At 33.8% G+C, this 27,837-nt stretch overlaps 2 protein-coding genes across 3 annotated transcripts; one reads left to right on the top strand and one right to left on the bottom strand.

Annotated features, from left to right (window-relative positions):
* Window positions 1–4,022: 4,022 nt before the first annotated feature.
* Window positions 4,023–6,250, top strand: LOC114190895 (serine/threonine protein phosphatase 2A 57 kDa regulatory subunit B' beta isoform-like). The gene is made up of 2 exons (XM_028079965.1): window positions 4,023–5,446; window positions 5,651–6,250. Exons 1-2 carry the CDS (start codon window positions 4,415–4,417, stop codon window positions 5,987–5,989), a joined length of 1,371 nt encoding a protein of 456 aa, XP_027935766.1. The 5' UTR covers window positions 4,023–4,414; the 3' UTR covers window positions 5,990–6,250.
* A 1,315-nt stretch (window positions 6,251–7,565) lies between these two features.
* Window positions 7,566–24,936, bottom strand: LOC114190741 (transportin-1). Of its 2 annotated transcripts, none has more exons than XM_028079739.1 (29): window positions 24,466–24,936; window positions 23,461–23,748; window positions 21,225–21,314; window positions 21,053–21,130; window positions 20,888–20,968; window positions 20,463–20,513; window positions 20,045–20,130; window positions 19,395–19,461; window positions 19,248–19,304; window positions 19,133–19,162; window positions 18,989–19,048; window positions 18,724–18,837; window positions 18,388–18,501; window positions 16,733–16,831; window positions 16,056–16,181; window positions 15,874–15,948; window positions 15,638–15,709; window positions 15,369–15,479; window positions 14,692–14,775; window positions 13,763–13,870; window positions 12,905–13,006; window positions 12,583–12,645; window positions 12,429–12,503; window positions 9,777–9,848; window positions 9,578–9,702; window positions 8,604–8,655; window positions 8,463–8,531; window positions 8,314–8,373; window positions 7,566–8,196 (listed from the first exon to the last, which is right to left on the bottom strand). In XM_028079739.1, exons 1-29 carry the CDS (start codon window positions 24,655–24,657, stop codon window positions 8,113–8,115), a joined length of 2,685 nt encoding a protein of 894 aa, XP_027935540.1. In that variant the 5' UTR covers window positions 24,658–24,936; the 3' UTR covers window positions 7,566–8,112. The 2 variants fall into 2 exon arrangements, with proteins under 2 accessions (XP_027935540.1, XP_027935541.1); XM_028079740.1 differs by having other exon boundaries at window positions 24,246–24,498.
* Window positions 24,937–27,837: the final 2,901 nt, after the last annotated feature.

Raw genomic sequence — 27,837 nt, 5'->3', positions numbered from 1 at the left:
AAATATAATCAAAAATGAAACAAAAAATAATCAAAACAGTTAAATTAAAAAAAAGAAAAAAATAATTGAAATATTTAAAAAAAAAATAATGAAAAGTGAAAAATTAAAACTGAAAAGTTAAGAAAAAAGAAATGAAAAGTGAAGTCGTCATCCTAACGACTTCACTTTTTAATTTAGTAGAAGTCGTTATAAAAAATAGCGACACTATTTTTTTTTAAAGAAAATGCAAAACCGGCCTGGGGGATGACGGTTTCACTTTGAAAGTCGTCCTCCCCAATAACGATTTGACCCAATTTTACAAAAAAAAATTCAAGGAACCCTATTTTACAATTTTTTGATCAAAAAGACCCTCAAATACAAAAAAGCCCATCTAGCTTACTGTTATGACAGTTACTATCCAACTAGTTATCACAGAAAGAGATGATGAAATGGATTCTGTGTTACATTACATGTTACATGAATTTTATGAAGATGTCTTTCTGAGAGTTTATCCTAAGATTCGCCATTAAGAGACCATAATAATGTCTAAATTTTTGTATAGTTTGTAGATAAGATAACACGCTTACTTAAGCCGAAAAGTTTCCAACTCCATGCAAACGTGTCATTTTCGTTGTAGTTGGGCCAACAATAAATGCCGCAAACTTTAATAGAGAGCATGTGAGCGGTTGGAAAAGTTGGTTTCGATGTTTATTTATTACTTCAGCATGGTAGGAGTTCATATATTCATCATATAAATGCATATAAAACCGCATATTCTACTCATTGACCATGTTTTGCAATTTAATACAGCACGGAATGCCAGATAACAAGACCGATACTTGTATTATTTTAGTTCGTCCATGATGTCTATAAATACAAGGTTGGGTTGATGATTGTGATTAAGGTTGAAAGGTTTGGAAGAATAATGGAGTTGAAGGGTTGGAGTGAGAAGAAGAAGAAGAATAGAGCGTTGATGGTTGGTGGGAAGGGAAATGAAGTGGTTTCATACAGAGAGGAAGGTGGAAGGGTTGTGAGGATGAAGATTGTGGTGAGAAAGAGCGAGTTGAAGCAGGTGCTGGAAATGATGAGTGCTGTGAAGCCAACGATGATGTTGGAATCTTCTGTGTCTTGTGTGGAGGAACAACGATTGAAAGTGTTATGGAAGACAAAGTATGTTTCCACAACCAATAGGAATCGACACACGTGTTGGACTCCTGTTCTACAAAGCATCCCTGAAGAGAGATTAGTTTAACTTTGTCTCTGGATTATTCATCATCATCACAGATTTTGTGTTCTTGTAACATCATAGTATCTGTCATTTTCACTGTCACTGTCACTGTTCTCGTAGTTCTGATTATTGCCTAATGTGTAACTCTGAGTCTTTTCTGCAACTCCAAGAAAAATAAACCAGTGTAGGTAAATGTAATGCAACAAGAAGAGTTTAATTTTGATAGTAAGGGTTTTTACACTATGAAAAAGCTAGAAAATATGCAAATATGATGTAATAGAGTACATTTCAATTTCATTTTTTTTAAATACATGTCCAGAATATATATTATTGGGGGGCTATAAGTAGATGGTATTTGCATTTATAATTAAGATTAGTCACTGTTAATTTAATGCTGGGATTTGTATTTACTGGATCAGGTGATATTTGTCTTTATTTTCAAAAGCTTCCCAACAAGAACACAATTGGTTGTTTAAATTAATGATGATTGCAACAAACTAATCATTTTGAAATGATTCTGTATGAAATTTGTGCCGTTCATTTGAAAGAAAATTAATTATCATTATAGAAAATGATAAATCATATTTAATGGGAAAATATTTTCTGACACTGTTTTATTATAATTTGATAATTTTTAAAAAGGTAAAATAATCTTGAAACTTAACTTTTATATTTTTATAAACAATAATAAAGAGTAATATTAAATGGTAATAAAAAAATATAGTGTCAAAATATCAATATTTTATTTAATATGGCAAATTATGAGTTTTTTATTAGCAATGTATTAAGATGCCAAATAAAGCATTCTAATAAATTTACTTAATTCCTCTATGTTTGTATCATTTTTTATTGGAAATCCTATATTAACTTAAGATAAAAAAAAATTTAAATATATAAACAACTGTAAATTATATGGGTGTCACAGAATGTGTTAAAAATCCAAGCAGATTTACCACATATATAGATGGATGCAAAGTTATTGTAAAATTGAGGTAAATTTAAAATTTATTTTCTAAAAATTTCATTTAAACCTGTAATTAAAAATTCTTAATTCTAATATAGATATTTTAAAAAAATATTAAAATGATAAATGAAGAAGAAAAAAATTAATATTTCATAGATATCATAAAATGCCTAATAAAAAGAACCATCAATTTCTTAGAAAATATATCTTATATTAAAGATTAGAGAAAGAGAGAGAGTAATATTTATGTATGAAAATAGTTGAATACATAAAGTTTAAGTTATTCCAGTAATATAAAATACTGAAACCGCTTCTTATTCTTCTCTCTTTCTTATTACACTCTTTCACCCATAAATTATATTCAGGCTTAAATACATTTTTGTCCTCATTTTCGTAATGTTTGTTGCGGATGGTTTTGACAAAATATTTAAAATGGTCATCATTTTGACCGAATGTTTAAAATGGTCATCATTTTCACAATTCGTGTTTTATTTGACACGGTTTATATTAGGGTGTGTTACGTGTACTGTACATATGACTAATTAACCTTAATTTTTTAATTTAGGGGAAATTTTGCAATTAGAGAAATTTTTCATCTTCGTTTTGTTTGAGCTCGGATTTGCAGAGGAAGCAGCTAATACTTGTCATTTCATAATTGGATTGCAGAGGTATATCAATAAGGTATCTGTAAGCATCAATATTTAACTTTGTTAACATCACTCTGCTAGGTGTGTGCTCCTAGCAGTCTTCCACATGAATATCTTTAATTTTTTGTCAGAAAATCTTTTTCTAAAATTAAAATATTAGGTGCAACTGCAATCTAATGATGAAATGATAAGTATTAGTTGCTTTCTCTGCAAATCCGAACTCAAGAAAGACGAAGATGTAGAAATTTTCCTAATTGCAAAATTTCCCCTAAATTGAAAAATTAACGTTAATTAGCAAATTTACACACTCTAATACAAACCGTGCCACATGTACAATGTTCCGTTAATGATTTAAACGGCGTTACAGAAAATGACCAAATAAAACATGAATTGCGAAAATGAGGACCATTTCAAACATTCGGTAAAAATGATGACCATTTTAAACATTCTATCAAAACGAGGACCCTCCGCAACAAACGCTACGAAATGAGGACCAAACCATGAAGGTATTTAAGCTTTATATTTATTTCACTTGTTCTTTCCATTGGTAGATTCTGCAGTCACTAATTCCCCAGAAAGGTAAAATGTGTCCACTCCCATTTTCTTCTTTAATAATTTCATACTGTGTTATTTTTTACTCGCTCAACAATTTTCAACCCTTTATGTTCTGGCTTTGGCTCTCCTGAGACATTAAAGTTCCTCTCTGTTTCATTCAATTGTATGAGCCATTTCGTTGAGTGAATTCTAGCAAGCATTCATAGACACCATTGAAGAAACTAGGTTGAATTGAAAGGGCATTGCGATGACAAAGAAGAGTAGGAAATTCTATGGTAGAGACAGTTTCTGCATAATAAAAATGCAGTTTTTCACTATGTCAAATATACAATTTGTTGTGACTAAAATTCCAAAGGGTAACTAATGTTGTCTCTGTCTTGTGTTCTTTTTTTTTTCACATTAGTTATTTCTTTTTCCGGCTAAAGGCCTGCCTCTTTTGTTATTATAAAGTGAGCAAGAAAGACAGAAACAAGTAGGATTTGTGGGGTTAGCTTAGGAAGTGGAAAGGATATTGGTCCTATGCAAGATCTGTTTCTTGTCTTTTTACTTCCAAACACAACACTGTCATGTGCAGAGGAAAAGAAAATGACTCAAATCAAATCTCTCTCTATTCGCAAACACAATCCATAATGGTGGCCGGTGAGGCACATGCAAGACACATAATACAACTCAAAAACTACAAATGAATATATTAAGAAGCAGATTGTCTTTAGTTTGAGCCCTTCATGAGAAATGCGACAACCTGTTGATGAGGACTAGGCCTAAAATTCCAGGTGGCAATGTCCAAATGGAGGGATCACAAACAATGACATGATGATACCTTCACAACACAAGAATGTGCAGTTCTAATGATTTCACAACACACTCGGACATTCCAACGCTTCTTCTGCAGAGGCATCGCCGTTCTTGGCTTTTTGTGCCAACCCAACAAACATCTTAGTATACAACAACCTTTTCTGATCCTCTCCACCACTTTAGCTCTCTGATGGAGAAGGTATAACCAGAATAAGGGTTTATGAAAGTAGACAGAAGAAATTAAGCATGGGTAGCCCAAAGAAAGTGTCACCATCAACAAGAAGCCCAAAGAAAAGCTCAAGAACTCTCCATGATCTCTTTGTGCAGGAGAGTCCTCACTTCACCATTCCATCTTCTTCTCCCACTTCAGGAAATGAAGAACTTTTCTCCACTATTTCTTACTGCACCTTTGTTTTCACCTTCACCGATCCTTCAGAATCTCCGGCACAGAGAGATTCAAAGAGGCTGCAACTCACAAGACTCGTCTCTATATTGAAGTCTTCCAAGAAACCAGTGCACGGAAAAGTTCTGGTGGCTCTAGCGGCCATGATATCTGCCAACCTCTTCAGGCCACTCCCTCCACCTTCAAGCCCCTCTGCCATCACAGATTTGCCTGAAGAAGAATACCCAGTTTCTATATTTTCTCCTCTGTGGTCGCATCTGCAAATAGTTTACGAGATACTTCTCAAGCTTGTTAACAGCACCGACCAGAAGATACTGAGAGAGTGCATCGATCATTCTTTCCTCCGCAACCTGCTAGCACTTTTCCAGTCAGAAGATCCGAGGGAGCGTGAGACTTTGAAAAATGTGTACCACAAGATATATTCCAAGTTCATTTCTGATCGTTCCTTCATGAGGAAATCAATGACCGAGGTGCTCTTGAACTACGTTTTTGAGACAGAGAAGCATCCGGGTATTGCAGACTTGCTTGAGATATGGGGAACCATAATCAATGGGTTTACCGTGCCGCTCAAGGAAGAACACAAACTGTTCCTGATGAGAGTGCTGATTCCTCTACACAAGACCAAGGGGATGCAAGTGTACCATAGGCAATTGGCCTATTGCGTCTCACAGTTTGTGCAGAAGGAGCCTATGCTTGGAGGGGTTGTTGTCAGAGGGGTTTTGAGGTATTGGCCTGTCACAAACTGTCAAAAAGAAATTTTGCTAATTGGGGAGTTGGAAGATCTGGTTGAGAATTTAGACCCTGACCAGTATCGTAAATTGGCCTTACCCCTGTGTACCCAGATTACCAAATGCATAAACAGTTGGAATTCACAGGTAAATCTCTTACTACTGCTAATAATCCTCACACCAAGATTCAATACATTGAAAACTATAAAAATCATGCTAGATTATCATTGAATAAGATGGGACGTAAGACTTAAAAGAATTATAAACATTCATGTTTTCTTCTCCTGATTCAAGTGCAAGGTTAATGAACAGATTTTTTTAATTTATCTATGATGCGTGATTTTGTGTTAGGTAGCGGAGCGTGCACTGTATATGTGGAACAATGAGCAGTTCGTGAAAATGGCACTGATAGGAACAGTGGAAGTGTTTAATGTGATTGTAGAAGGCATGGAGAAGAACCTGAAGTGGCATTGGAGCAAGAGCGTTAGACAACTAACAGAAAGTGTGAAGGTGATGCTGGAAGAAATGGATCCAGATCTGTATTCCAAGGGTCTCATGGACATGGAAGCTAAAGAATCAATGGCACATCTAGAAGATATCAAAAGAAAAAAGAAATGGGAAAGAATAGAATGGGAAGCTGCCAAGAATCAGTTTCTCAACCCACAACGTTATATACGTGTCTCCTACTGAACATCAATGTATGCAAATTTGTGCTGGCATTGGTAATGCCAACTTTTCTTGGATAGAACAATAATTGCAAGACCAAAATTGTTTAAAAGTTGCTTAGTTGTAACATTGCCAAATATGAATACTTCAAACCACAAATTCGCAGCTGTGGTTTGAGATATTCTATGGAAGCAAATAACAATTAAAAGCGTCCAAAATATAAAGAAACAGAGACATAATATAAACCCAGATGAACAACAGCTGAGTGTATTATGTATTTCTACAGTATACTACATTAATATAAAAATATTATCATATTATACTAAATTATTAATCGGTTCTAGATGTGTATGTTTAATAACTTTGATGAGTATAATTTTAAAATATTAGAAGATAAAAAGATTTTGCTTTGCTTAACAGGAGTCAGGAACCAAACACAGTCTATTGTCAGAATTATTCTTTATCCAATATTAACATAGCATTATTATTTTAAAATTTTGATGATGTATTATAACATTATAAAAATAATTTAAATAGGATATTACTTAAATTATGACAAAAAGTATTTATCTTCTAGTAAAAAATCATTCGAAAAATTCCTTTCATCCAATTGGAGAAAGAAACACTCAACAGCGAGTATTTCTCTCACAGTGATGGGGGAAAACGACATTTACTGATGGAGATGCATGTTGAGGTGGACCTTCCCACCTGGGAAACTTAGATTATGTATAAATTACTTTGTTTTAAAACCAACGAAATTCTTTCCCTTTTTTTTTTTCAATACTCGGCCTCCACTTCTCCACTTTCTTGTTTACATAACTTTACCCGACCACTGCCTGCAAGAAATGCCTATCAGTCGTCGTTGGATAGGTCAGTCAATAAAACGGATAATGAAAACAAGAATGACGCTGTGTCAATCCACGTATGGTGGATTAGTGAATGGCGAAACCCAAATAGTTACTATAAAGAAGTTTGGGATAACGAGGAAGCGATTTGAAAACAGCATTCTACGGAGAAAAAGGAAGTTGGTTCAAGCGTTATTTCCTTGAGCAAGGTTATGGGTTGAACTTGTGATCTTCAACCGAGTGATGCCCTTCAGTATAGTGCTTTAAGGGTCGACTTCGGGAAATTTTTAAAAGATGGGCTCTTTAGACAAATGAAAAAAGATGAAGGAAAAATGGGGGAACCAAGGGTATATAAATCAAGAGAAATTTGTAAAAAAAAAAAAAAAAAAAAACTAGGTCTTCAATTAGAAAACACTAATATTGTCAAGGGTCACACAGTGAAAGCTAAAAATCACCAAGTGAATAAAAGAGCATTTCTTCCTGCAAGCTTTTTTTTTCCTGCACCCCGTAAAGTATATTATCCCCATCTTCACAATGAATAAAAATATATTAAAATTCTTAAATTTCTTTCTTCTTTCATCACACGTCGATCTTCACGCTGAAAGAAAAAAGGGGGTGCATTGGAGCAGTTTCAAAATTATTCTTAACCTACAATTACAACAGCTACTGTAGACATTAAATAGCTTTAGGGGCATCGACAACATAAGATTTTTTTCCCCATGGGATGAAAGCATAAAAATAAAGACACGGACGAATGCACAAATTTAAATAATTATTGTCCCAATCAAAATTTAAATGATGTGCTGCCTAAGGCAAAACCGTCGAAATCGGTTTCCAAGTTACATCTTACAAACAATTTAACAAACTAAATACTCTGGAAACTACGAGCCAGATCATATACCCCTCCCCTCCCTCTCTGGTGGTACAAAACTGTGTAACCAAGACAACCTAGAACTATAGAAATTGGAAAACTGTGGCGACGAGCACAAGGGTTGAATAAAACTCCTAGCCTTTAATTAAGGCTTTAACTATAAAGACAACAAAGAATCAAGCATTTCTAAAGGTTGAAAGTCATCATTCCCCTGTACATTTCTCATGGGAAACTCCATCAAATCAGATCTCGAGACTTGTGGAACTGCTTGTAATCATCAAGCTCAAACGAATTGTACAAGTACTGCTACCCTGTCTGGAAACTTGGACCCAGACTAAGCTCCTGCTTCATATGAATCCGGACTCCAATATTGCTTTTCAACACACAACGACCAACAAGGTCAACGCAGAAGATACAAAAGCTCACACAAATTATACTTGATATTTTGAAAGCTTTTCTTTTACTGGAGGTTCCAAAGCAGACATACACTGATCCCATGCTCCATTGCGAAGCATCTACAACATAAGCATAAGATTGTAGTTCGATTATCATGAGCAGAGTATTGCAGCTATAACTTAAACATAAGATTACGCAAAAGGTAGATGTGTGCTTTAAAGTGAAGAAACACTAACCTGTTTATACCCATGCAAGACCTGGCAGACTTCATTGTGTAAATCTTCACTCCGTATTTCCTATAGACGTTAACAAAAGCAGTTATATTACAAAACCCTTAAAGCAATTTTTAAGTTTTAAGATGACCATACTGACGACTAAACCATACATGCCAACTTGCAATCGCTTTGCACATGTAAACAAGCGAACTTAGAGCTCCAGAAGGATTAGCTTTGACCTGAAACCAAGTGTGAGATACCAATTACATTACAATTCTACATCTAAAATTTTAGTGCGAATAGGAGATTACCATAGCACATAGGCCTCTAAAAGCATCCTCTTTCTCAACATCATCTCGTATCCTGCAAAAAATCATCAAAGAGAAATCAGTATACAAGGTAACAACCTAGAATGAAACTGTGGTCACCTAAAATCATGTTCAATTTGTAAAGTGTGAATGTTGAGATATTGATTACTCTCCTTTATCCATGGATTTCAAATATTTAAATAAATTCAGGATTGCATGCACTACGTTGACTATTCTAAGTTCTCAGACAAGTATTCTCTAAGATCTTCATTATAATATTGGACATTGAGCTCTTAAAGCTAGAAAATGTCTCTAACACAATCAAATGATTGTGTCATCAATACCATTTATTCTCCCAAGGAATTGTCTTCATTATAAGTATTTGACGGTAAAATAACTACCACAATATCAGATTTATGATGAAGCTTTATTTTTGTTGTGTCGGAATAGAAACATAGTTCACAGAAGAGGTTTTATAAAAAAAAAAGTTATTACAATTTCAAAGGGAAAAGTGAATTGCACATAATAGGGAGATTGCTCAAATTTATTTACTATTTTAATGTCATTAAAGTAAAGATTATGCATCTCAACTGCATTTTAGGTCACTCATCAGATCTTCTCCACATATCTTTTAATGAAAAAAAAAAGAATATTCATCTACAATCCCAGTCACCACCCTCTGAAACTGAACAGATCACACTACCAAGGGAACAGTACTATAACCAATTTCTCAACTTAGTTGAATACACTATGTTTTGAATCCTCAAGCCCAACCTAAACATCTAATAAGATGAAATGAAAAGGAAAACAATAAATGAGCCGCAAACTTCTATCATGAATAGGAATACAATTTATCATGTGCACTAAAAATTGCAAAAGCATATATGATTTTGAAAACATTTTTTAATGCAGCAACTGAAGAGAACTGGAGATATTTGTTATGTGCTCGTCTGAAGGTCAGTACTACAACAACATACATTGACAAAGCAGTGCACCAGGATTGCATGAAATGCTCCATATGTGGTGATACAAGCTCTGGACAGACCCACGCAAGCCTCCCCAGTGTTATTGCACTATTCTCTATAAGTGACTTGTTGAGTCCCTATAAACAGCAAAACACAATCAGCAACTAAACATGATCAAAATTATAATTGAAGAACGAAAAATGATAGTGACCTCCGCGTGCTGAAGAATGGGAACCAGGGATGAAATTACTGTCATGACAACAGGAGAAATTTCTTGACGAACCTGAAATTCAAAAGACTGATTTTAGACAAAATAAATAAAATATGACATGGTATAGCTAATGTCATAAGCTATTCACACTACTAACAATATCAGAAACATGAAAATCAAACCAATGAGGGAAGAACAACCTTGAAAAACAAAGACGTCAGACTAGATGTAATGTTGCATAATATTTAGCAAAACAACAAGACCATGTCAGCGGAATCTACTCCAATACTCAATCAGGAGTTGTAATTTTACACAGTGCTCCATTTTTTATTCTGGAGTTGGAGAGATTAAGATTGAAAAAATGCTTTTCAAAATTCAAATATTTAATGTTCATGTCGTCAAACAGAAACATGAATGATCAAAATATACAAAGCTGTAAAATACTACAAGCATATAGGTAAAATTATCTGTCAAGAACCTACAAAATAAGTCTCATCGCAACTAAGAATGTTTGTGTTGTGAGATGGTTTTATCCGCCATAACTGACCTGCAATTTTGATGGGTTATTTATTTAACCTGAACCCCGTCCAATCAAAAAACCAAATAATGAAACAGTTTGGTTTAGGAGAAGTATAAAACAAAAGTTAGGGTGTATCATATAGTACTTTTTAAAAATATGTTTAAGTAAAAATAATATTATCCAGTGAGTTAAGAAATCATATTAATACATGACTATTAGGTAGAGGACTTGAAGTTTAACTTTAGTCTGTCCTCAAATCACATTGGGTCTCATTTTCAAAATCCAAACCCGTCAAAATTAACATTAACTCTATTGGGTGATGGGATGAAATAGGTCATAATAATTCTTATGTCACAACAAACCAAGATAGTCAGATACTTAAACATGCATACGGATAGGAATTTTCAGAAAAACAAGGACAGAAGTCGGAATTCAAGCTACCAGATGAATATAATTCATAAAGAACATTCATGATAACAACCTGTAACTTTGTTAGAGATGTAGTTAACATGCTAGTTGCTTGCATAGTTATTATAACTGAAACAATCATAATTTGTATAGCAATTCAACATGATTCCTAAAGCCACCTAGAGAAAGTAAGGTGTGTTAATTTTCAACTCAGGTTGCACTCAGAATCGCTTGAGCTGCGTCTAGATCACGGGAATTGTGAATCTGGGCATATGCCAGGTCACAAAAAAGCCAGTCCGGTTGTGCATAACCTGGTTCTCAACGACTTTACAGTTTCTTTTTTGCATTTTTTTAAAATTGGAGAGAAGTGTCAAAAATATTTACAAGGTTCGACACCTAGAACTGAGCAGATTGGGGCAAACTAGAGTGAGTTACAAATTGAAGACCAGCTGCTTGTTCTGGGGCTTCTCTACCGTGTCCATACCAGTGTTATTGAAAATCGGCCATGGCGCCGCTATGGCGGAAATCGGTACCGGTTTCCGAGCCTGCCGCCACAACAAGGCGGAGGCGAATCGGATTTTTTATGGCGGCCCATGGCGGCCGCTTCGTACATGGCGGGTTGCGGTGGCGTAACGGTGGAGGCGAAAATATCGGACTGAAAAAAAAAAAAATGAGTGAAATGGAAGAGAAGAACAGTCGGACTTGCATCATCAAAGAGAGAAAGAAGTTGCAGCAGCGGCGCTTGTAAGGAAGACAGGACACGCTTGAAAGAAACCCTAAACAACGCATGAATTGGATTATTTGAAATAGTTGGGCCTGGCCCACTCCCACTCAACTATTATTTAAACAAATCTCAGTTACATCTTTTCTTCATTCTTAATTTTTTTACCCTATCTCCCTTCAGCCATTTAGCCGCAGTAAATTCTGTCCTCCCCCACAGTCAATTCTCTTTTTTTTATTCAAAATCAATTCAGCAGTAATTCTTTTTTTTCAACGCTGAATTTCTGCACATTACTGTAGCAGCACCCAGCAGCCACCACCTTCGTCGGCCGCCACCGTCGCCGGCCGCCACCGTCTCCGGCCGTCACCGCCACCGCTGCCGGCCGCCACCGGCAATTTTTTTTTTTTCCTATTTGTCTAATTTCAGTATAATTATTTTTTAAAAAAATACCTATTTTTCAGTAATAATAATGGCCAATGATAATGATAATGATCCTTCAAGAACATCCCATAGGAGTGGAAACATTGTCATCGGATGGATGAATCAAATTTAAATATAACTTTGCAATTATTGTGAGAAAGTTATGAAAGAAGGAGTTACTAGAGCAAAAGAACATCTCATGGCAAAGAAGGGCAATGTTGCTGCTTGCACCAAAACTCCGAAAAATGTGAGAGAAGAACTATGGAAATTATACAAAGAAAAAGCAGATAGCTTCCGCCATAACCCGTTATGGTTTCCGTTATAACTTTATAAAGGTTTTTGGGGTTGCCGATATTTTCCGTTATCCGATATCAATAACACTGGTCCATACATATACATCATTTTTAGCGTATGGCTAACGTTTAATAATCACAATATTCATTGCAGTCTAAACAGATTCTAAACCAGAAATTATCCTAATAATAACAACTTATAACTATATCATTCAAACCAAATTCCAATAAGATTCTATTTTGCATATTCTTCTATCATTTTATCAGAAAGCGACATTAAAATGACATACCTTAACGGCTAATTCTCCAATCGCCCAGCATGCATTATTTGCTACTGAAATGGCCTCCTTTACCTTAGAAATCTCCTGCACACCAGACACTATTAGAATAAAATGGCCAAATAAATGCAACCTACAAACAAATTTGTATCAGGCACATACATACCAGCTGTTTAGCTGCAGCCTCAAGAAACTCAGACAAACGAGGGTGCAAATGAACAGGGCACACCTAGCCAAAATTACCATTGTCAGAATCCCATCAACTATGATACAGTCCAAAGAAAATCCCTGCCACCCCACAATATAAAAATAAATGTTTGGGTAGAGACCCAGACTTACTTCCACCCAATCCCCTCCTTAACCAACCCTAAACAAAGAAAACTGATAACTTCAAAAAGTTAATTTACTTCCAAAATACAACAGGACAAGGAACAGTTTATGGCTATGTGCGCTTCAGTGTAATGCATGAAGGCAAACATTCAACTTACTCGTGCCAGGTCTCCAAGTAAGGCAAAGGCACTTTGTCGAACATCAGAAGCATCATCCATACAACAATGCAGAAGTAGATCTCTCAGAGAACATTGTGCAACCTGCCAAATGGGGTACATCAAGATAATCTCAAAAACTCATATAAAGGAAACTTTAGAAGACAGAATTGATGTCCATTTCAAGTTTTACATACCAAGAGGGATTGCAGGTTTTTTGGTGGCAAGGGCCTTTTAGGAATAGCACAAGTTGCAATTTCTATGAAAATATGCCTTTAGTTTAACATTGATTTGTTCTAAAGAAGTAGATTTTGTTTTGTAGAGAAAAGATAATATCATGCTAAGAATCTAAGAAACAAACTAGTGTTCATGCCTCCAGGTTTCTTAGAAAGCACCACCATAAATTCACGAATATGTTTAAAAAGGCAAACTTTATGGTCATATTGATGTTTTTTAGATAATCCAGCAGGCTTTATGTCCCCAAAAAACATTAACTCTTTAATTAGAGAAAACTGATCAAAATGCTGCACAAATATAAATAATAAATAAATAGATGTTTCTAATGTTGTAAAAGCCCAATCATTAAACGAAAAAACAATATTTAAAAAAAGACAAGTATGTTCCTGAATACAAAACGACATATTTTACACAAAACAGGTAAAAAAGGTGGACTAATAGCAAACCATTGAACTGTTTCGGAATTAAAATTTAAAGAACTAGTTTAACAACTAATGCACGTGATATGAAGAAGAATATTAAGGAGAAATTGCACCATATTCTAAGCTAAAAAAAGCTCCCATTATGTAAATTGATGCAAACTATTTCATTCATATCTAGAAAATATAAGTTTTGGATGAGTACCAAACTCTCTATTCCACTGCCAAGACCCTCTGCTAGTCCAGAAAGCAAATCAAGAGAGCATACAATGAACTCCTTGTCATACTGAACCCCAGTTGTGGTAGAATCAGCCTGAAATAAAATACATTTAACTTGTTGGAAGATAAAATAAATTTCAAAATCGGACCTTATTGGTTAAGTAGCTATAGAGTAGTTTGTTGGACAGATCATAAATAAAGGTGGTCAATGAAATGCTTTTTTAGAACCAAACAGCATATGCAAACATTAATTTGATAACAAACACAAGTATAGAACATAATAACAACATTTGACACTTTTTTAGGTTTATGTGTATATTGGATACCTGTCAACATATATAGCATGACTAGTAGCACTTGAGTTCTGAATAAAAGAAAAATATACACAAGAGATAACAGCAACCTCTAAGTAGTGTTCATTTGATTAGTTCACACCGCTAGAATATCATGTAATATCAAATATCATATCCAAAAACAATTTAGACTATCTTAAAAAATATTTCTACGTAGTAGTTTCCCTATTTTGTCAGTTCACATGTTCCTTATATCTTATGATTTGTTACCTTATTTAGTTATGATTATTGGTATAAGGCATAACACTGTAGGTTTCCTCATATCAAGTCAATAATATTATGCAATTTGTCTAAATACCTAAACCTTAAAATGTCAACAATATATATATATATATATATATATATATATATATATATGTGCGTGTGTGTACCACAGTACTAATGAGAAAACACGGTAGATTATCATTTGAATGTGAGATTAAGAAGGAAAAAACTTGTAGCACTAACAACGTGACAAATGAACTGTCAGACAATACCTAGGAAACAACTAACACTTTAGTTTTTAAACAGGATATAGTGCAAACTAGATGTTAAGAGATATTTGAGCAAAAGTAACTAGAACCTTAGCAAACTGTTGGGTCTGGATTATATCTATGCACCTCCTAAATACAGGTTCAGCAAATTGAGTGAAACCAGTACCAAGAGCCTGCACCAGTTGAGCACCGCATTAGGAGCAAGAAAAAACATACCAAACAAAAATTTCAAATTATATCAATACTTTCCCGAAATCCCGTGCATTTATTAACATGAGAATCAGAATGATAACCTAACTCCCAACTTCCAGCATAAGCCTGAGTTTATAATAATACATGATTTGAAACTTCATTTGGAATTAAATTTGAAGTAGATTTCTTAGCAACATAAATAAAATCCCCTAAGCTGTATCAAATTTACAAGCAAGCTTTTAGGAAGTTCAAAAATAAGATGAGCTTCAGCTGTTTCAAATGAAATTGAATGCATAGACAAGTGCCTTCTGCATTGTGCCAATACTGTCAAGAGGATATACTGCACATTGCCAGTTCAACAGCTTCATAACCTTCAATTAGCTACTGCGGAATATTTGTTGACAAATAAGTAGGAAAATGTCGTTAAAGAACAACCCACGGTTTACAAGTCTACCAGCAAACTCATTCAAAGTTCAAACATGCACACTCATAATAAATGTTATGAACAGTAGATGACAACAAAACTGAAAAACACTTTTTAATACATAAGAAAGTGGAAAAACAATATCCGTACATGTGCTATTGACGTAAAGCATTCCAGGAGTGGAAAAAGATCTTTGTCTGAATTTGAAAGTTGCTGCCACTTCTCAATTAATGGTGGCATTAGAATCTCAAGATAAGCAGGCTGCAAAGCAAGGAGAAATACACAAGGTAAAGAAATGTCTCTTGAAGCAAAAGGGAGAGAATATCGGTAATAGACCATGAGAAAAAAAGAAAAATCAGTTTAAAGAAGTACTTTGATTGTCCATCCATGGAATGGATTACTGCTAAAAATTATTATACCTGATTCAACTCTCCCCCAACAGCTTCAGCTAGAGTTCCAATTGCATCATATACAATTCTTAGGTTTCGCCGCTGCAATTTAGAACAATAGACTACAGTTAATAATGTCTAAGCATACACGTAATGATGGGAAATGTAGCACAGTACAGAGCTAATGTTCATCGAAACATGATTCCTTGCACAAGAAACAAAACACAAATATTATGTATTAACTATTATTAAGGTCAGGAAATCACTTGATATTTCCCAAATGCAGTCATTAGGTGCTTCAGTATAATTTCCAAGCGCGGTGCCAACTCTTCAGCAGCCTCCTATTATAAGTTTGGTTAACCAAATTTAAGACTTGTATAAATTTAAAATATATGAAGTAATTTGATCAATTCATTAAGGGTAAATGAACAGAAATTGTAGTCAGAACCTCTTCCAGGGTTGCAAAAGCTGAACAAGCAGCCTCTTGTACCCGCTTATTGTCATCCAAAATTCTTCGTAGAAGCCCCATAAGAACATTATCAAACTGTTCATAGCCTTTAGGATGTCCAATACCCTAAAACACACAAAATTCAAACTCAAACAAAATTACACAGTAAATTGCTCAATATCCTTGCATGGCTAAACTTAAACATCAGTTCATATAGATCTTATATATAATATCCACTCGTTGTTTTGAAATTTTACAATTATCTGGAAACATACAATATTCCTGTGGATCAATATCCTTTGAGACTGGTGCAAGATTAGGTATATCTACAAACTCCTCACATTACAACATCTATAAGTTCAAACTTGAATATTTAATACACAAATATGAAAGTGATGGAGCATATTAAAATAATTAGTTATAATAATATCAGGAATAGAGAATGTAACATTAATATAGATTAGAAATATATACCAAATAGTAACAAGATATTGAGATATATTTAGTAAATTTAATAATTAGGAATTTGTAGCAATTGGTATTTAGGATTAAAATAACTTTATCCAAATGATCAAAATATTCAAAAGTACATAAATTTATAGGACTGTAAAAGTATCAGTACCAAAAAAAAAATCATAACAGTGCAATAGCATAAGAGGAAAAAAGTGCTTTTATACCTGAACAATAAATTTGCTAAACCGAGATAGTGTCCAGCATGAAATACTTCGTATTAGAGGAAACTTATCATCTAGAAGCGGGATAAGAAAGGCCACAATCTATAAATAAAGAATAGTGCAAAAATCTGAATTAGTAAGAAGTAAGGGCCACATTAAAGTTAACAAAAATGTTGTCAGAGAAACATTTTCCTTTCAGTGTCAATAATAATAATAATGTTGTCAAGATTAAGATTCTAAATAGGACCCAAAGGTGGTTGCAAGATCTTAAAATGTTGGAATGTAAGATTGTAACAAGGATATAGGATCTTAATAAAATGAATATTATATTAATACACACACACACATAGGAAAAAAAGGGGAAAACTATAAATAAGAACAGTAAAGCTAACCGAAAACTAATGTTGCATGACCATAACTCCAAAACTCGACATTAGCATTCATTTCATAGTGACAAAACATTTTTCTTTTTTCAGTATCAATAATGTTGTCAAGATTGAGATTCTACTCAGGATCGAAATGGGTGTTGCAAGATCTCAAAAACGTAGGAATGTAGAATTGTAACAAGGATTATATGATCTTACCAAAATGTAAAATATACAAATATATACTAACACAGAAAAAAGAGGAGAGGATCTCTAAACAAGAACATTAAAGCAAACTTAAAAACTAACATTTTATAACCATAAGATCCAAGAGAGGGACTTACAAGATGGTGAAGAATGCTTCAAGACAGATATTTGATACTTTTTTTATTTAATCCTATGATTAGAATTTTCTCAGGCAATAAAAAAGCAGAAATGTGGAAATTATTATTTTTAGTTACAGTGCCGAAATCTTAAGTTGACTAACTTGTATGATCTCATTACAATCTTACCAATTTGTGATTTCAGATGTGATCCAGATCAGGACAGGGAGAAAAGATAGTAAGACCATGCAAACTTACAATCTAGATTGCAATTTTAACAACATTGAACATGAGTTGTAAATTACACCTCATCCAGACAGTATCATAATTAACTCACAGTGATTGAATAATTGAACATAAGGAATAGATCACTACAAAAGGGGAAAAAGGAAAGATTGCACTATGTAATTCGCAAAGCTTGAATGGTTCTAGAAGTTGTCATATGTTTTGAAAACTAGTAAATAATAAAAGATATTGTGCAGCTAGAGAAGCAAGACACAAACATGCACAAACCAATGGGGCTTTAGGTATAAAAGGGAGGGAATAGAAAGAAAGATACTTTGAATAACATTTACTAGTCTTATGTGATGTATTACAATAAGATGAACTGCAATGCATGTAAATCATAGAGTGCTAACCATTACTTTTACTAATGTTGATCCTAACCTAACAATAACAAAGAAACAAATTATGAGATATTAGGAAACGTGGAAACTAAGAAAATAGAGGAAGTAGCCGTAAGTGATAAAGATTTAAAGATACAATTAGATAATATTAGATACTCTGAATAAATCTAAAATACAATATCAATATTAATGACATATTCAAAGACAGATTCATGCATACATTAAGTTACACAATCGTTCAAGCATACATTAATCAAATTTTTAAAACAAGCTCAACAATTTTTCCGGCAATCAAACCAGTTGCTTTTGGATTGAGTAATCAGAACCAAAAAAATAGAAAATACCTCCAACAGATGAGGATAAAGACCATTGATGCACCCTTCACCTATCGCACCAAGGGCCAGGACAGCAGCTTCCCGTTCTTTCCAAGCATCATCCCCACCAGCAGACAACTTAGCCTGCACAAATTCTCTTAACCTTTAGTATATCCACACAAAAATTAAAATAAGGCATGTGGAGATATTAGCATCATAAAATAGTTGATGTCTTACATATATACACCTATGTCTCACCCATTACCATTATGCCTGGTCTGACTTTAATTAATAGAGCACTAGTTTGACTGTTACTCATTCTTAGCCACTATGATATAGAAAATTATCACAAGAAGTGTAAATCACCTCAACAATAGGCATAAGTGTTGGAAGAATCTCGTCTCCAAACACATTTGAAAGAATATCAAGAGCGGCTGCACTGCATTTCCGTAAATTCCATGTGTTGACAACATCATCATCCTATAAATATGAAAAATAAAAATTGTGACTTCAAATTGCAAAGCATTTTTTGACGCTCATCTTTCAAAAGCTACATAAACCCTATTAAATAAGGGAAATAGGATTAATCAAATAATAAGAATAACAAAACAATAGAGCAAGTACAACATACGTCATCTTCTACTTCATCTGATCCATGAAATCTTGATGCATGAAATCGAGGCTTAAGATCCTATGGTGAAAAAGAAATAAAATTAGAAATCTGATGGTCTCAAACTAAAGAAAACCCAGTAAGTTAACTAATAAACAACCAGACCTGATCCCGATCAGGTTGAGAACCGTCTTCCTGGAAAAAGAATTCAAACAAATGATGTTACAAACAAGAATTAGTCCCAATCCACCTCTAAACACTAATCAATCCAAAACAAAACCTCGGCTTCAATAAGTGACTCATCATCATCTGCATAAGCCATGTTTGACAGCAATACCTACATGGATGCAACAAATGAACTTCAAATTCCAATATTACACAGGGATACAATACAATTACAAAAGAGGATGTGTATAATTTGATTTACTGGAATAAGACGAGGCAAGAATTCTCTCAAGTTTTCTGGCGGCAGTTGAGCATCACAATAAGCAGACCTGCAACAGAAATCATTATAAAATAAAAGAAGCAAAATAGCAAAAAATCCCAGGATTTAAGAAAGATAGAGTTTTAGTAAAGTTTGAAATTTTAAATAAGCTTAACAAAGACTATAGCATACTACATAATAGATACATAGAACTCTTATTTGCCTCAGCGTGCTGATTTTAGAAACAATAAATTGATTGATTCTGCATATGCCATCTTAATATCCAACAACAGAAAACATACATTGCTAGACAACAGTATGACTTGAACTTAGAACTCTTATTTGCCTCAGCGTGCTGATCTTAGAAACAATAAATTGATTGATTCTGCATATGCCATCTTAATATCCAACAACAGAAAACATACATTGCTAGACAACAGTATGACTTGAACTTGCATGTCTCAAATTAGAATACATTACAACCACCTGAAACCCCTCCTCCTAGTAAGAGAAAAGCAAGTAACACAATGAAACAAAGTACACTTAAATAAGTTTATTATTTTGGTTGTGATTAATAACATCTAGAAGCTACATGATGAACTCCAGCTACTAGTTGTACCATCAAGAAAATAACATCCAAATACATATAGTACCAAAATTCACAGGCTTCGAGGGCTACTTCTTCATCTGTGTCCTTGTTGACTTGTAACATGTATTCAATCACATTCCTTAAATGTGGCTGCAGTGAATTAATAATTGCATTAGATAAGAAAGAGCAGATAGAAATAACATTAATTTTAAAGAAATAACACTTGGTGCTTGCTTGTTCAACTAGTTGAAAAATTACAAATGCAAATAATAAAATCGAGATAAGTATATAAAACAATGCTATACATTCTGATTTCGTGATTTCTTAATGACCTCTACTTACTCAAACAAGTAAACAACCAACCAGATATAGTGTGACAGAATGAAAAAAACAGATAAACCACTGCAATGTGAAAAATCTTGAAAATATAAGAACATCCAGTTAACTTGAAAAACTAAAATGAACCATAGCAAAATGCTCACCTCCAAGAAAGATGGTCGGACTTCAATTAGCTGAACAAATGCTGCGCAAACCTGGTCATGAGTAGCAACTAGGATGATTTCAATTGATTCCAACATTACTAAAAAATAGTTATAACTAAATTTGACATAAAAAAGTTGATGAAATTCCTTGCAAAATCTATCAGAAATTACAAGAAAACACAAACAGGATCTAGCCTTTACTCAGTAAAGGTCATCAAAATAATTGATGTGTAAAACAAAAGAATACACAGTGAGCAGAAGGCAGAGTCAAAAGACCGAAGCCTTCAATTACTAGCAATTCAAACCAGCAGCTGGATTTGGAAAAGCAGCATTGAGTAATTCACTAATGAAGCAATAATGGAAAAAGAAAAATATAAACTTTATTCGAGTTACATATATATGTATATAAAGAATTAAGAACTCACCAACTTCCTCACTTCAGCAGAAGGATCATTTGAGAGAATAAACAAACCTTGAAGATATTGATCCATGGATACATATAGAGCCTTCACAAAACAATTAAGACTATTACAAATTGCAAACTTCAGTAGTTCTTTAATAACCAGAGAACTGAGACATAATACACTTACAGAAGGCATTAACATGATGTACTGATTTACGGAACCAAGTGATAGCTTTCTCAATGAAGCATGAGGAGATTGGAAAAACTGACACAAAAAAGAAAAAAAAGAATACATAGTTGGAGGATACAAGAATAAGAAGTGAAATAAAACAATTATCAAAAGGAAAAACTGATGTTACCCGAAATAATCTAGGAAGAAATATGTTAATAGGGCGTTCTGCTAAACCCGGTACATCAGAATCAAGATATTGAGGAATATCTTCACAAATCTTCATGCACGGTAAAAAAATGAAATGTTAAAAAGGTACTGCTAGAAACAAATGCTATGAAATATTAAGAATCAGTTGCCAAGACTGCACTTTCTCTAGCCTTTTAAAATAATAGTACATACAAATTGTCATTCCATAATTTTAAATCAACCAAATCAGAGATAAAAAAATCAAGAACTTTATTTGCATGAAAAATTCAAAAAGGAACAAGATTGTTCCAGTCTTTACCCACCCACGAATCCTTACTCTCCTTTTTTTTTTGAGTTGGCATCATGGGAAGAAGGAAGGGAGATGGTTAGCAAAAGGAGATTGAGAAAAATATACATATATGACACTTCTCTTTTATTATTTTTTTTTTTTTTTGCTCAATAACACATTGATTTCATTAATTTTAGTAAAGTTCAATTTTCATCCCCTCAGTTTTTTAATTGCAACAAGGTTACTTTGTAATTCCCAAAACTGGTGCAACCTAAGTCCCCTACATCTATCAGATTGAAATTGATTGTGCCACACTATCTTCAACTAAGCAAAATCATGAAGAGGCGTCACATCATCACATTTTATGCCATTCAAGCATCAGTGTGATTAGGATTTCATTGCACCAGTTCAAAAAGCATGAGGATAACGTTGCAGCAAAAGAAACAATGGATAACAATCAGATTTTAACAAAGCTAAGACAACCAAAAACACAATTAAGACTTCCTATTTTGGCAACCCTGATTATGATGTTTTCATGGGTCCATGAAAGATACATGCTAGATGCTATAACCAATATCAAAGCTTCCATCAAACCTGAAAGAAAATGGATTTGGTACAGAAACACGGGATTCCCACATCAGATTAAGTCTCATCCGAATGATCATTATCTTTTATCACATTTTTACATCAAAGTTTTTTTACCCTCATTTGTTACAATCACAGAAGTCACAGCAATAATACAAACAGGGATTATTAATAAAACAGGAAAACAGTACAGAAATATATCAATTGCATAAAAAATTAATGGGGGGCATACTAAGTACACTATTTCTATAATTTGAGTAATTACTTCCAATTTTTTTCCAGTTACTATTATAACCAGGTGTAAATAGAGAAAATAGAGGGATAAATACACTGAATTAACATAGCTCAAACCCAATCTAAAAGGAAAATAGAAGGAAAATTTCTAATGTCATTAACACTGCAATGCAATAAGTCCACCAATGCTAAAACCCTAATCTATATAAACTCAAATCTCCATCTATATGGACACTCTGTACCACATTCTACAACCTATTGACCCAGCCCACCCGCCCTCAAATGCTCTTTAAAGGTTAACCACTTATTTGAGTACAAAAAGTCAAACACTACAATGGGTTGAACACAAAAACTTTCCAAAAATTTAATAGTACAATAGCAAAGGATATTAAACATTAGATGTTATATTTTTATATATATAAAAGATAATGTATAATACATAATCATTCCTGATATCACAATTCCAAATTTAAAAAACACTTATTCTAGCCCCTTCAAGATCTTCCATTCGTGTTGATTGAACCCCACTTAGTGCTTTAATATTCTCCACTGCCCCTCCCCCTTTCCAAAGAGAAATATCCCACAGAAGTTCCAGAGAAGTACATGTGGCGTGTCCAAACACATTCATGTAACCACAAGTGCAATAAAAACATGGCACTTGATGTCTTATTTATCTTCTTTACAGATGTCTGTTTATTTTGTCGTGACTAAAACATGTAGATGATCGAGTTGTTAGAAAATGGTGGGAAGCACTCTACTACAACTCAATAGACGTGAGTAGCTGGACTTTATTCGATCCAACAGTTAATTACCCAACCATTCAATTACTGTTTGAAAAAAATCCAATCGAGGGTCCATGCTTACGTGTAACTTGCTTTGATTTAGATAATTTTGTAGGCATTTCTCCAAGGAAGATTCCTAGAATCCTCCTTACCTCTGTTTCTATTCTCACATTATAATAAAAATCCTTCTTTATAAAATAATAACAAACTTATCTCATTTCTCTACAGGGATCTCAGTATTAGCACCAATTCATATAATGAAAGTACTTGCATTTTCTTTGAAGATTTTATTTTAGCCAGAATTATAATTTAAGAATAACATACTGAATCTAAAATGGAAAACCGACCTTGGATAATGCATCCATTGCACCTTCCATGTGATTTAGATCGTTGCTGTCCAAGCAAGTTACGAGGGCTTGCAACAATTCAGGCCACCCAACAACTCCTCCTATTTCAACAACAACACTAATAATAGTTCCTGTCGTAGACCTTATGTGCTTATCGGCTGCACCAAGACAAGGCAGCAACTCCGATTTCACATACTGTTGGTAGGCAGGTTGCATAGATTTATACGCATTTCTGAGGTTATTCTTCAGGTATAACCCTGCAGCCTGACGAACTTCCACTGATTTTCCCTGGTCAATTGAAAATCACCACAGCACCATTATTATCAATGCAACATCACTTGAAGCACAACTGCCACACCATATGTGGTTTTATAAATAAATAAACAAATAAAGTCTTATCAAATATTTCCAAGAACCACTTGAACAGTTTTAAAACATCTGGCATTCTAACCTTTTTAGATGTGATTCCAGACACCCTGATAGTATTTTGTTTCGCATTGAAAACGCATAACGCACGTAACAAACATAGAAAAAGTCAAACTTCACAAAGTTGCTTCACTGTTAAATTGGAAATTTGATACGATTTTCCAGAAAACTTGACAAAAACCAAACATACTACAACATATCGTAAAACCAGTTAAGAGACACTAAAAAACAAACAAAAGTGTTTTCTAGTGTCGTATCATTAACCGATCAGTGCATATTAACAAAGTTAAAGCAACAGACAAAAAAATTAAAAAAATAAAGTAATACTAAACAGATAATAAAACTCGCTGGAGCGTCACCTTCATCAAGTCCAGCAGATTTCACTCAGAACAATCAAATCAAGCACAAATACACTACGACAAGAGCTCCGCATAACGCAGACATAATCAGACCAAAACCACGCAAGGCGATCCTCACTCTTGCACATAGATGCAAGCAAAGCACATACGAAAAGTGGCGTTTCGACGGAGCAGAGACAATAGCAGTAGAAAAGTGAAGCCGAAATTGGCGAAGGAATACCTCGGCACGGGAGAAGATGAAGGCGAGGTAATTGTTGAAGTCGGGAAGGTGCGAGTAGCGCTGAAGGTGTTGCCAAATCTGAGCCTTATCGGCGGACGAAGAATGCGAAATCTGCTGCTCGAGGAGGCCGCAGATCTCCTTGAACCCTTGCTCCTGAGGCTGCCACGATGGAGTCGCCGCCGCCGCTGCCATCGCCACCGGAATCCGCCCCCCGCGAATTGAGTTCAATCACAGAGAGAGAGAGAGGTTTTTGGAATATTTGTGGGCGCAACAAAGAGAGAAAGAGAACGACACCGCTTTTAAACGAAACGCAACAGCTTCAACAAGGTTCGCTCTGGAGCACACCCGCAAAACAATACAAATAACTTTTTGTTCTGCCAGCAAAGAAACAACCCTCTCTCACTTCTCACACTGTTCACAACCTCAATTATCCAACACAGAACACTGTTCGCTCGCTCGCGTTCCGTTTCCTTTAGGTTAGGCCTTCACTTCGTTGGGCCATACCATAGCACCAAATTGAAATTGAAAAATTAAAATAAAATCAAAATAAATCAAGTTCCAAAAATAATAATTCAAAAATCATGTTCAACTTTTCATCATAGTTTTTTTCACTTTAATCCACCACTTATGGTAACACATAAAATATCTGGGACCAACCTATTATTATTCTTCGCAATGTTTGGTGAATATGTATAAATATTATCATTAATGTTAATGCACGTTGGTGTGGGTACCAAAATGCTATGCTTTTAACCCATACTTCAGGTTGGGCTTGCTGTGTTGAGGGAAACAATAAATTCAAATATAATTCACCTTAATGACGTTTTGTGTCCTCTAAACATATAGTTATGGATGATCATAATTTGTTACCAATAATTTAAACTTTCTTTACTCCTTTATCATATGCATTTGGCCTAGCTCTCCTTATGTTTGTGGAAATGTTAAATCAAATTAACTATTCCACGGCTATGTTTGTTTAAACTGTTTTAAGAAATTTATTTAAAAATATAAAGGGAAATTTTGTTTCTTTAAATAATTTGAAATTGTTTATCTTGGAAAACATGTACACTTGAAGAGAGACCAAATCACCAAAATCGAATAGCATGAAGAAAACTGAAAAAAAAAAATGAGTGGAAACAAAATTACACCATATTTAGATTCATTATGTATTATTTACTCCAATGAGTATTACTTTAGTGTCTACATTTGGTTCAATTAATTCCATAGTGAAATAGTGAGAGGTGATAAAATTCTTTTTATATCATTTAATCACTTTATTATGTCTATGGAGTCATTTCTTTCTGGCTTCACGGTGTCATTTATGTCTACTTTGTTTTTGTCTTCTTTTTCATCTATTGTCTGGTCTTTTCTTATGGAATCGTTTTATGATTTCGAGTGTGTTTGGTTTGACATCGTTCGAACGTATAATTGGTTTTAACTATTGTCTGGATTTCATCTTTCCGACGTTAACAATATGAAAAAATTAAAGTGGATTCGATCTTTCCGACGTTAACAATATGAAAAAATAAATAAAGTGGATTTGAAGGGACTTAGAAATATTTTATGTATTAGCCACCGTAACATTTTTAATTATACTACTAAAAATACTATAGATTTTGTTTATTTTGCAGTAATATTTTATTATGAATAATTATTTTAGTTTAAAAAAATTATTAAATTTAAAAAAAATTAAAAGAATGGTTAAATTTTTAAAAAAGAAATTGATAAACAGAAACTTATTAAAGAGTGAAGTTAAAAAAAAAAAATGTGCACACCAAAAAGTTAACCTCTTTATATAATAGTGTAAATATAAATATTGGATAAGTGTAAACCTTTAATAATATTCATGATTTTGTATGAAAGAAATGAAGAAACTTATAAAAAACAAGAAAGCCACCTATTAATATTATTGAGTTCATCATACAGGTAGTTGGGAGCTACCCTCTTGACCCTTATTTTTTTTAATCATCTATTTCCGCAAGAGTTAATGGAAACAAATGTAAACACACCCAAGTAACAATATTGGGACCCGGTTTTCTGCGAATGGATCCAAACATAACTCTTTTCCCATTCTTAGCTTCTTCTTTTTTTTCACTTTCCTATGTGTGCTTCATACTCCTTTCTCTTGGTGTTTATTTTCTTCTGCAGAAGTTTTCTATATTCTTCTTGTAATTTTTACAGTAATTATAGTTATAATTATTGTAAAAATAAGATTTTAACACAGGTTAAAATTATAACCAATGTAAAAAGCTATCTTAAAATACAATATTGTCACTGTATGTTTTGTAAAGTTGCTACACATTTGACAAACCCATAACATCGTATTAAACATATTTTCAATGATGAAGAAGTTGGATACAGAGACAAAAAAAAAAAAAAAAAAAAAAAAAAACTTATAAATTGTCCTAAAAGACATATACCGTATAAGTTTGCAAAGAATGAAATGTAGAAGAGTGTTGGGTATTTTGAGAGAGGTTATTGAAAAGATATAACATAAATGAGACATGATTCTAACCCATATATAAGAGATTGACACCACTCTTAATCCAAAACCTTAAGATGATCCTGAAACTAACTATCGAGAATCATTTTTCGTATCACCGTTCTTCTTAACAGGACACGCTTACCTGACCCACTATCAGGAAGACTTTCAATACAGGACCAGACTCTGATACTACTGTTAGGTCTTTTTAGAAAGGATCACCAAGGAGATTCAACATTAATGAGACATAAACTCAACCTACACACATAAGAGATTGACACCATTTTTAACCCAAAATCTTAAGGTGATGAATTTATGGATTTTCATCAACTTTTTCATTTTTACTCAACGTGAAACTTAGACTCACACTTGAATTTTCAACAAAGAATTTTATTAATTTCAACATATTTCACATTAATGAACATCATATTTTAACATTTTTATAATATTTCCAGCAAAGCTTCATGTACCTCGCGTACCACAAGTGATGCAAAAAAACTTTATCATCCAACGTTTACTAAAGGCTAATTTTCTAAATCATCGGTAAAAACCTTTTATAACACACTACGACACCAACGAATAACACCACTAACCTTCTAACGCAAGCTTTAATGTCTTAGTTTCAAACCAGGTGTGTGGTGGAGGCTTTAAGACAGTTTTATTCCTAAACAACAAAGATGATGCTTTTGATGAGAACATGTGTTTAACATCTCATTATATAAAAAAGTTTATCTACATCTACAAAGGCAAGTACTTTACCTGAAACCCAAATGAGTTAGTTTTAGTTAGAAAGCTAAATCTGTCATGATCCACATTTTCAAGATAAATAAATAAAGTTTGGATATGTCAGTATGAACATTTTGTCCAGATATAGAAGGAATGAAACGTAT

Source organism: Vigna unguiculata, chromosome 7 (assembly GCF_004118075.2).
Source record: "Vigna unguiculata cultivar IT97K-499-35 chromosome 7, ASM411807v1, whole genome shotgun sequence".
Taxonomy (NCBI): Eukaryota; Viridiplantae; Streptophyta; class Magnoliopsida; order Fabales; family Fabaceae; genus Vigna; species Vigna unguiculata.
Note: the sequence above shows the minus strand (reverse complement) of the source record. Positions and strands in the feature narration are given on the sequence as shown.

Coding starts and splice junctions, on each gene's coding strand:
- LOC114190895 (XM_028079965.1), top strand. CDS start 4,415: ATGGGTAGCCCAAAGAAAGTGTCACCATCAACAAGAAGCCCAAAGAAA. Junction 5,447..5,650: donor TAAACAGTTGGAATTCACAG/GTAAATCTCTTA, acceptor ATTTTGTGTTAG/GTAGCGGAGCGTGCACTGTA.
- LOC114190741 (XM_028079739.1), bottom strand. CDS start 24,657: ATGGCAGCGGCGGCGGCGACTCCATCGTGGCAGCCTCAGGAGCAAGGG. Junction 18,838..18,988: donor CAGATGAAGTAGAAGATGAC/GTATGTTGTACT, acceptor TCATATTTATAG/GATGATGATGTTGTCAACAC. Junction 15,480..15,637: donor TTGGGGGAGAGTTGAATCAG/GTATAATAATTT, acceptor CTTGCTTTGCAG/CCTGCTTATCTTGAGATTCT.